Genomic DNA, 11,698 nt, shown 5'->3' on the forward strand with positions numbered 1-11,698 from the left:
ATCAATTTTTTGCAAATTAAATTAAAAGAGATGAAGTGAGGTCTATAATTCAAGAACTGTTGCTTTTATTCAAACAGAACATTCTCATTCACTGTGAATTAAAAGTTTTTCTACGGAAATGCTCTAAAATTTCCGGTAAATTGATATATTTGTTGTTGTTATCTTAGTAGTTCTTCGTTCTTATAGAAGACAGTTCTGGTGAAACCATCTTTGCGAACGAGAAAACTCTGTAGTGAGTTGGGCATAAAACTTTGTCGTTTATGACAATGGTTTGGGATACATAACCAATCAGCATAAAATTATATACCTATGTCATAATTAATATACTGTTGTTAAAATAAATTATAGCACTGCATTTAAGAATTATTATTTTATCAGCTATATGCACTCCAATGAAGATAAAAAATATTCTTTTGTATATATCATCTAATCAAATTGTTACATGTGATATGTTTTACATGTTATATATAATAGAAACATTATTTTGCTGTTCTCTTCATAAATTTGTTATTATTTTATTAATGTTATTTTAAAAATATATTTCTGAACAAAAATACTTTTATATCAAGATAATATCATAAAAATTTGTATACAATTTCTACAATAAAATGGACGAATAATTCGATGCAAATTTAACAAGTTTAACAAACGTAACTTTTCAACATAATAAGAAACAATAATAATAATAATAATATTAATAAAATATGTGGGAAGAGTACCACAATACTGAAATAATAAAAGAATGATAAAATAATTGAGACATTGACACATAATTTATCTATTCTTCATCTTCACTATCCAGAATGGTTTTGAAGCTAAATGGTTGGAATGAATAACCCAATCCTTCATAGAATTTGCTCATGAATTCCACCCTGAAAAATATGAGTTGTAAAAAAATTATTATAGCATAGCATATTTTTATAAAATATTTATAACATATGCATTACTTACCAATGCAAACGCAGTGTGTGTAAGAAAGCTGAAAGGCCTTCCATCATGACCATTATAGCCAAAGTGAATAAAACCCAAGCACCGAAAATAAAGAACAAAGCTACAGCGCCAGGAAAGCCATGCATCTTTAAGCCCAGAGAAAGTACCATGTTCCACAATACTTCAGATAATTCTACAAACATAAGTAAACAGAAGAAATTATTTATTGAATAAACAATTGTAGTGGAAATATTATATATAACTTACGTGCGTGCGCCAAGGATAAAGCCCACAAACGTAAATAGGAAGCTGTGTGAGAAATAGTACTGAGCACATATTCGATTGTGTGTATAGCTTGATGGATGAAAATTTCACTCATGGGCTCATCGTCATGACCATGAGCACCGCCGCCACTACTTTCATGACTTTCGGCACTCAACGTTGGTAATGGGGTTTCACCATCTGAGAGTTCTATATTGGCAGTTAATTCTCCATTGTGTTTGGCCTACATTAATACAAAATTTATTATAATAAGCGTATAAATCAATCAATCGATTATTTGTTACTTACATGAACTTTATTCTTGCGTGTAAATTTAATGTATAGCGGTTTGCCCAATAACATCCATGGAATGCAAATTAAAGCCACTAAAACGAAAAGCTTCTCCACATCAGGCTGTCCTTCAAACATATTTTTATCGCAGCCTGCTACTTTTGGTGATGGTTTGAACAACATCATGTTGATAAACATAATCAATACTGATGGTGCACAGCCAGGTGTATCTGCCTGTATTGGCGCTGCAGCAGAATATCTAACCCATTTGAAGAACATCATAAAGACCATGTAACCAAAGAGTAAGCAGAGGAAGAGTATTTGTGGCACGAATTCGAGAATAATGCTGGATAAACGTTTAAAATAGACGAAATTCACAACAGACATACAAACACCAAACACCATGTGCAAGACACCAATAATAATTGACAGCTTCATTTTGTATGTATTGAGGAAAATAATTTTGTTATCTGCCATTTGCCAAATGGGATCTAGACCAATAGGATAAACACCAAACGCTGCATATTTTGGATCCATCTGTAAAGACGGATTTTCTAAAACGGTAGATGTATTATAACGAATTTTCCATGTAGAGCCGAATATGTTCATTGACTTGGAGAAAATATCATTGTATATAAAGCCAGTATAGCAAGCAAATAAGCCCATCAACAAGATAATATAACGTCCTCCAAAGAATATATTCCAAATTTCACCACCACGAGTTCTACATAATTTTTTCTCATTCAATACCATCCAACCGCCAAATAGTAAGAGTACTATGCCATGGCCCAAATCACCAAACATAACAGCAAACAAGAATGGGAAAGTAATACAAGTATATAAGGCTGGATTGCATTCACGATAGGATGCAACACCATATGAATCAATCAAATTTTGGAAGCCCCGTGTAAATTTATTAGTACGATTAAATGTTGGTGGTTGTTCATTTGTTTCAATAACATTTAAAAACGACGGTATAGTACTGCCCACAGCAGCTGAGCCATCTGAAAGTGCCTTTTGCACAACTGGCAAATCTTTCGTCGGTACCCAGCACTCGCCGATAAGGCACTTCTTAGTTACATCCATATTGAAAAAGTTGAGCGTATGATAAATTGCTTTCATTTTCTTGACCATAATTGACCATGATGGCAAATTTTTAGAAACAGTGGCCAAAACGCGACTACGATGATCTTCAGTTTGACTCAATACCAATTTTAAATCTTCCAAACGTGTACGTACACCTTTAACCATTTCCTCACGTTCAGTATGAGAACTTGGACATGGATACATTGATGCATGAAAACCAGTGCAAACTTTCTTGATACGATTCTTCAATTGCTCACCTTGGAAGAAAGCAACGAAAACGGTTTTGTAAATCGGATGACCAGTGGTGGGATCTTTCAAGGGATCATCTAAATCGGAACGTCTTAAGAAAACATTACCACGTGAAATACGCCATAACATGCGTTCAAATGCAAAAACACGTTCACGATTTATAACACCAGCAACAAATCCTAAACGGCCACGATTTTGAGCAGTGGCGTCATCAACACCAGGAGCACGATAATTTGAGTCCAAATTGAGCACTTCTTGATCTGAGAAGAAACCTTGCGTATTCTCAAGTACTTTACGCAATTCAGTCAATTCTAAGTAATTAGACTTTAGATTCACTTCATTTTGAGCCAATTCAAGTATTTCATTTTCAGTTTTCTCTAAGTGAGCTTCCAAATCAATGATTTCTCTTGGATTGGGTGCGCGTGGTATGTCATCAATAATATCGGCTAAAACAATGCCATCTTTTTTAATTTCGGCTTCAATGTAACGTATTTTGCGTTCGAGTTCATCACAACGACGCACCTCCGTGACGAATTTACGTTGGAAAGCATTGACATTATTGTTCAACTGAAAAACAAAAATATATTTTAAAATGTAAATGTTCATGTTTATAATATTATCTATATAAAGTACTCACATCGCGAAATTGCACGCAACCGGTTTCACCCAACTCTGAAACGGATGTGTAAGCCGCTTCAGGTTGTATGAACATCTGGCATAGCGCCATCTCCTCACTACGGAACATGTCCCCCATACTGAAGGCTGTTTTTTAAAACCTTAAAAAATTAAAAATATACATTAATTAAATTAAATAATAATAATTTAATTAAATTTAATAGAAATTAATTTCAAAGTTCAATTAATAACTCTCTCCAATATTTTTCTTTGAACAGAGCATAGCAGCGTATTACTAATATAATAATAATTAATTAATAAGAAATAATTATCCCAAACGTAGGTACATTATTATAACACCATATTTTTAATTACAAGTTTAATAAACACGATTTCGATTATTTTTTCTGAGAACTAAATATGTTAAGTAAATATTTGCTAGTTCAATATAAAATCTAGAGATATTTTTTTTGCAGTGCTTTCGCTTCTAAGATTTTATAGTCGTTTGCCTTTTACGTACAACACTGGAACTTATATTTCATTCTTCTTATCTAAAGTAAAGTCATATACTATGATTAATTTAAAAATTCTTGAAAGCCGAGAACCGAAAAATTTGATGACCTACTGCTGGGCCCCGCACGTACTCGTACATTTGATATATGTATAATGCAATAAAGAAATAAAAACTTAAAATATATGAGTTCTCCTTTAAATCAATTGAAGTCAAAAAAAAAACATAAATCAAAACAAATATTGCAATTTATTTACTAATGATAGGAAAAATTTGATTTATGCGAAATTAGAAAGTCAGACGTTATTTTATTTAAAGCCTCGAAACAATTATTTCCCATAGTGATTTATATTGGTGTTAAATTTGAAAAATACCGTTTATACCATATATATGTGTAGAAGCACCGAGCGCCATCTATACTAATACTTATTAATCAACGTATCTATGCTTGAAACAGGCCGAAACAACAACAACTTAAACAATCAAAATCTTCTGCAATTGTCAAATATACATTTCATACTTTTTAATTTCTATATATGAATTACTTAAAACTGGAGTGTATGTAGCGTAAAAATTATGATAGTAAGTAATGACGTCAGTGTTTAGCAATCTTTGACTTATGAAATTCACTTCATAAGAAATTTCTCAATCTTACTTAAGACACTTATGTTGCAAATTATCTTATCAAGTGGAGAACAAGGCAAATGAACTAGAATAATGTTTAGAGATATTGCTGAGGTAACAATTGAAAGATAAAATTCATTGCATTGATTTAATAAAAATATAAAAAATTATTATAATATTATTATTATAATATATAATAAGCTTAAAAACTATACAACATATATTTCAGTATGAAATCAGTTCCCCTGTACTTGACATAAGATTTAAGTATTAAGCGTATTATATATTATTAAACGTATTCATTAATAACGATTAAGGGAATGAATTACTAAATAAAATTGCTGAGACAGAAAATTTTGAAGATATAAATGGTAATAAATTAATTCCGTATTTAGTTAATTAAATTCTTACATTAAGAAAAATCCACTAGTCAACAACCGTTCGACCGGCGTCCAATATGTATTCTCCAGAAAAAAATGGAATGATATCTGTTCAGTTCCGATTAAAATCAGTAAAAGAATTGTTAATGTGCTCTTCCTGCAATTTGGAAGGCGTTTTTTGAAGATAAAAATAATTTCTGCTACATATCTTCCACAATAGCATTCGTCACTAGTCATATAGATAGTGTTGAACTCATGTAATTACTGGATTACAACTACATATTCATAATAGAATGTGAAGATTAATATGATGCTGAGATTATCCAGCTAAGGAAACTGTTTATATTCTTTCATGTTACTAGCAAAAAACAAACAGAAATCGTCTTGTCTAAAACTATGGGCGAGGTAATATTTAATAAAGAAAACAGAACCAATAGGTGAAGACTAATCCTACATGTGATGGATCTGTGACGAATGCATGGGTGGCAATTGAAACTAGATTTACTTTTTATATTTTCTTAGTAAATTAGAAAAGGCTAGTTATAGTATAGAATGAAATTTAATTAACCATTTTTTTTTTTGAATAATATTTCTATTTACTGTTATTATTGTAACAGAAAATTTCGCAGACATCAAGTACATAAAAGTAAACTGCACAAAGAGGTCGGGAGGAGGAAGAGCTTTTGTATAACTACACTAAAATTGTCCTATGATGGCAAATAACATATCATGATCTTTGTGGTAAATTCATATCACAAAAATGCGCAAAGTAGAAGTGAGTATAAGGTGATGGGTAAGGATATGGACTATAACCTCAGTCCAGGTGAAGCAATCTTGCTACCTCAATGAAGTTTTGCTACCTTAAAATGGCCTTCCTACTACAGCAGTGAAAAACTTAAATTTTGTGAAAAAACGAAAAAAAAACAAAAAACAAAATGTTTTGCCCGTTAGGTTTTATGAAGTGATATTTTTTAAATGTGCTCATCCATTGCCTCAATCCTTAACTACTTGCTGAACTACCTTCTATATACATTGTGACCGAAAGGTTTTCGGAAATTCTCATTTAAAATTCGCGCGCTGTATATTTTTCGATATTTTAAGTTTATGTAGTTTGGCAGGCCTGTCTTTAATTACTATTCCTAAAATGGGCGCGATCTGTCGGACAGTTCGTTTACGGCAGCTGTTGAAACCAGTTCACCTCAGTAGTGCGTTGCGAAAAAAACAATGGAAAAAAATATTGAACAAAGAGTTTGCATCAAATTTTGTTTTTCGAACGAAATTTCGTGTGCAGAATCGTTGCGAATGCTACAAAAGGCTTATGGGGAATCAGTTTTATCGAAAACTCAAGTTTATGAGTGGTACAAAGCCTTTCAGGACTGTCGTACGACCGTCGAAGACATGCCGCGTTCTGGACGACCTTCGACCTCTACCACCGACGAAAACATTGAAAAGGCAAAGGAAATCGTGTTCAAAAATCCTCATGTGAGTGTTAGAGAGATAGCACGAGAGCTAGGCATCGGTCGTGAGATGGCTCGTTTGATTTTGGTGGACAATTTGTGTATGCGACGTGTCAACGCCCGGCTTGTTCCGATTCACCTCAATTTGTTCAACATTATCAACGATTTTAAGGCCAAACATTCAATAAATACCATCGAACAGCCACCGTATTCACCTGATCTTGCACCGTGTGACTTTTTCCTGTTTCCCAACCTCAAATTACCACTCAGAGGAACGCGTTTTGAATCCATAGAAGACGTAAAACAGAATTCGCAGAGGGAACTCAAAGCCATACCGGAAAGCGCCTATAAAAAGTTTTGCATGATTGGTAAGACAACGTGGCATTTGTGTATCCGCTTCTAATGGAGCATATTTTGAAGGAGATAAAATAAATATTGATGAAGGTTAAGAATTTTGCGTTTTATTTAAAATTTCCCGAAAACTTTTCGGTCACAATGTATATGGGTGAAAATGTGTGATTAATTAAGGTTGGTTGGTTGGTTGATTGGTTTTAGTGGCGTCAGAACTACCTCCTCTGTAACCTCTTCAATATCTTATAACAAATAAATGCTTATAAACTTATAATTATAGTTGAATCAAATAATATACTTATACGTCAAAATATTTCCAAGAAAATTGACTTAGCAACTGCTTAGTTTTCTAGGTATATCTAATAAATACGAGCTGTAAGATCACAACAAATATTTTGAGATTCTTTAGAAAATATTTCAAAGCAAGAAATTAACACATTTAATTGATCATAATTGATATTTGGAAAAAATTTTCTAACAATAGTTCGACCACATGATGATGTGAATAAATATGAAAATTTATCTGCTCTTTGTGCTTTCATGAATTTTAGTAAATTTTTCATAACAATAAAAAAAAATTTATGAATATCTATGTGTATTGCGATAAAAATGTTAAAAATTTTTATAACAATAAAAATTATAAATTTAATTTTATAAAATTTTTTTTTGTTGTTTTTGATGAGAAAACATCTCATTTAATATCGCTATAAAAGTATATATTTGCATGCCTTCAACGTACTTGCTCTGCATTTGCATATATGAAATTTTTTATTGTTTATTTAGTGATAATTAAAAACTCATATTTGTTTTAATTTACTTTTTGTTTTCTGATACAAAAACAATTACAAATAGAAGATTGCAATGGAAGTTTTATGAAGTCAGCTGATGTTATACCTTACTTAGCGATCATGTGACGAACATATTAGGCAGTTAATTAAACACACGTTATGTGAACTAATGATATGGCATACACAATACTCATATAAACTGTAAAAATTCAATTAAATTTTTTTATATATCTAAGTATATCTAAATATTTTATATATATTAAATATATATAAATATTAAATACTTTTAAGCGATTTTTTTGTCAGTCATCAATTTTTTTATATCCAAATAAACTTAATGAAAAGGACTTTCTATAAATTAAATTAAATTTTAATATACAATAATTGTAATTGAGTTGTCCTTGTAACTATTTAGTATTTATAAACTTTCAGGGCTAACTTCGCGCTCGATAGTTTAGTTAGTCGCTAGTTAGTCGATTCTACATTACAACGGCTGACCAAAGGCAACTTTGCATGTCTACTGGTTTTGAATGCTTTTCAACAATAAAAATAAATTATTTGCAAATAATTTATAAATTAAAGTATATTTCCATTCATCTATACTTGAATGTCAGTCAATCCAATTATTTTGTTTATTGTTGTTGTACATACTTTATTAAAACTGAATTCCTTATCACACGCACTTTTTGTATTTCATCAACTGTTTCTGGTATCGCGACAAACTGATTCAAGTCCCGAACAGTAACTGCATTCGCTTTGACTGACTACTTTGACTCTGACCAGCAAGTGCCTGACTCTCCAATACTTCGGAACATCACACCACCACCAGCACCACCACCACCAATACCAGTAGTTATAGTTCCAATCGAAATAAATGGGAGCACACTTTGTTTAATTAACTTCAATTCCGCTCCTCGCGCTTGTATTCGGTTTGTGCTGAGTCTGTTCAATTTAGTTTAGTTCGGTAGGTCGAATCGTCAAATCATTACCAGGGCGTGCTCAATATCAAATTATAGTGTATAGTCTGGTTTCTCAGCGCTGGCATGATATGCTCAACGAAAATGTTCAACATATTTTTTAACAACTAAACGTTTTTTTTTATTTTTTATTTTTTTAATATTTTTATTTGTGTTTTTTACTTCTAATTATAGTTTGTCTTGTAAAGTTAGGGGTTCGTAGCTCAACTCAAACAGAGATTTTTAGCTATATTCTTAAGAAATATTAGTACTCATATTTTATATATAAATTTCGATATTTTAGAATACTCTATCAATGTAAACTTTAAAAAACCTTAAAGGTGTCGCATATGAGTTAACATAGCCTTAATGAGCTATGAGTGAAGGGACTATAAACGCACTGCTCAAAAAATTGAATTAATTTCTACTGAATATTATCTATGATATCAGAATAGACTATTATTTGTGCTTAAGCGAAGCTGTCAGTCCAATCGAATTCAACTTAACCTTACTAAATACTAAGTTATACAATGAGTTCGCCGTATGACTTAAAAAAAACAGATATTTAGTCGTTAAAATTAATTTTTTTAGCAACAACCTTTCAATTTACGGATTTCATATCTTACTAGAAGGTCTGCATACCTCTCTACGATAGTTGTAACATTTTCGTTTGATGGAAATCATTTTTAACAAAAGAATTTTATTGAGGTATGAAAACAGCAAGGAGTCAGATGGAGAGTAATCTAGTTATCAAACTGATTATTGCTAAAACTCATACTTTAATTCACTGATATTAGCGACAGCTTTTTGAGCTGTATAATCAAGTGCGTTATGATGATTTTTGTCTTCTAATTAAACAAATACTCTAAATTTTTGTTTACCCATAGAGAACTAAGTTTATGGTTTTACAAATTTGAAGTTAATCTGCTCATAAGTGGATACTTTTTCTTAAGCGAACAGCGACACGACCAACAATTCTGTCCGACTGAAAAAACTATCCGTTTATAGATAATCTAGTTTACATGAGAAAAAAAAACTGCGGACTGACAATATGGCATGGATTAAATACACCCTTTTATAAGAATATTGCTTTAGCTAAGCCTTGATTATATATACATATATCTGTATAAATATTAATTTATAACATAACATCAACGTTACATTCTTGAGCCCTAATTTTAAGAAAATCGGGAAACGTTCTATTACTATCTGTTTTATTTATTTAGTTTATTTTCCATTTTGTCGTTTATTTAAACGTATTTATGTGTTTTCTTTATTTTTTATTTTTGTGCAACAATAAAGTAACATTAAAAATGTATAAAATTAAAAAACGAATAGACCAGCAAAATACTTTTGAAAGCAACCAAAACAAAAAACATAATTCTGAGTTGATTTCAATCAAATTCTTTATTAATACAAAACAGTGGTGGGACTATTATTTATGGTAAGGGTTGCACTGCTTTCGAAGTTAGTTTTGATAATAGACAAACTTACAATTGAAAGGTACTTTATATTGATTATCAATAAGTAGAAAATTGAATGCTTAAAGGTACTTGTGCCTCAGTACAATGCTCATTTTCCACTTAGAATAGAAGGACCCAGTTGATAATACAGCTTTTGAATAGTTTAATTCGGAAGAATTTCATTCTAATTAGCAGCCCAACAGCTACAGTTTGAATAAAATTTACTTAAGAAACCTATTACATGGTAAGATGAAATATTTAATACTTAATAATGCATTTCGAAGTCATACGATATCTAAAACAGTTATTGTTATATGAATGATATTGAATTTATTTCCAAATAAATTAATAAATTTCTTGTCATAATACCCTAAATCTTATAACATTTTAAATGTTTGTTATAAAATTGTATTCTTTCTTTCCCAGCTATTGCAGCATGTTGTAGATCAAAGTTTGCTTCACAGTTTTTCTTCAATAGAAACCGTTAACAAAGCAAAGGTTTTTTGATAAATATCTTTAAATTAAAATTTAGATTAAATCAGATTTAATGATCAATATGCTGACGTCCGTCCTTACAGCTAATTGTTTAATAGGTGCACACACTCGTGTAAGTTTATTGAAGCAGAGACTTGAATTAAAGCTGTCGAGATGAGAGCATGAGACTTATGATTGAGCACTTGTTGCATCACTGCCCGAATGTCTTGAGACAAAGTAACAACTCCTTGGAAAGAGATTCACATTTAAGAATTAGTAGACCTATTTGCAGTCGATCCAACAAGACTGTTACGGCTGCTGCTTGACATCAAATGATATTTTTACTAGACGGAGTTAAGAAGGTGAGAAACATAGTTTTATAGTAGCATAATGAGCTCTGAGCCTATATAAATCTCAACACTTGTTGTAATAGGACTGTGATTAAGCTGCTAATCACATTTTTGTAAATAATATTTTACAAAATTCAATATAATTTTCATATATATATTAATATATATGCAGTCAAACTTCCATAACTCGAAGTACCATTTTGCAAAACAAAGCTTCGACTTATAGAGACTTCGCGTTAAAGAATTTTTTTGTAATTGTATGTAATTTGCGCTCTAAACCCAGTTGTACTCTATTTAGTACGAGTTATAGAAGTTGGACTTATAGAACTTTGACTGTATATATATATATAATATAAATAAAATTTGGTAAAATAAGCATAAGTTTTTTTTAATAAAAACATATATATTCTAATCGCATTCATGATGTATTTTCTAATTTATTACAATATATTTCAGTAAGCTATTGTATTATATCTATCACATATTTATCATCTATACTGTCATATGACCTACTTGTAGAGTTGTATGCTGACTATTCCTCTATAGATACTCAAATAAACTCTTTACATTGTACTAGTACGCTTCTTTTTTTTTAAACATAAATATATGATGTATCTACATAACGCCACTGGCATTATCTGAATTTATACTATCTAACATAGCACAACCATACGCGCTTAGTACCTTAACCAACACACTTACAAACTTATATATGGTATAATGTATATGTATAGCATAGCACTTTAGCGCACCCAGCAATGTGTAAGGTTAAATTAACAAACAAATGTATCTCATATATACACACACCAACAGATCTAGAGAATAGACTTGTCTGAAACATATTTACATACATGCAACTATATTTTTTTTGTTTTTGTTTTGTTTGTCTTGTGCTTCTGTGCTAAGAGGTAA

The 11,698-nt window shown here is 31.0% G+C and overlaps 1 protein-coding gene across 1 annotated transcript; it reads right to left on the reverse strand.

Annotated features, from left to right (window-relative positions):
* Nucleotides 1–560: 560 nt before the first annotated feature.
* Nucleotides 561–8,296, reverse strand: LOC119678825 (V-type proton ATPase 116 kDa subunit a1-like). Its single transcript, XM_038090885.1, has 6 exons — nt 8,195–8,296; nt 3,455–3,593; nt 1,501–3,384; nt 1,198–1,435; nt 952–1,123; nt 561–872 (listed from the first exon to the last, which is right to left on the reverse strand). Exons 2-6 carry the CDS (start codon nt 3,569–3,571, stop codon nt 779–781), a joined length of 2,505 nt encoding a protein of 834 aa, XP_037946813.1. The 5' UTR covers nt 3,572–3,593; nt 8,195–8,296; the 3' UTR covers nt 561–778.
* Nucleotides 8,297–11,698: the final 3,402 nt, after the last annotated feature.

The sequence above is a fragment of the Teleopsis dalmanni genome, chromosome 2 (assembly GCF_002237135.1).
Source record: "Teleopsis dalmanni isolate 2A chromosome 2, ASM223713v2, whole genome shotgun sequence".
Lineage (NCBI taxonomy): Eukaryota > Metazoa > Arthropoda > Insecta > Diptera > Diopsidae > Teleopsis > Teleopsis dalmanni.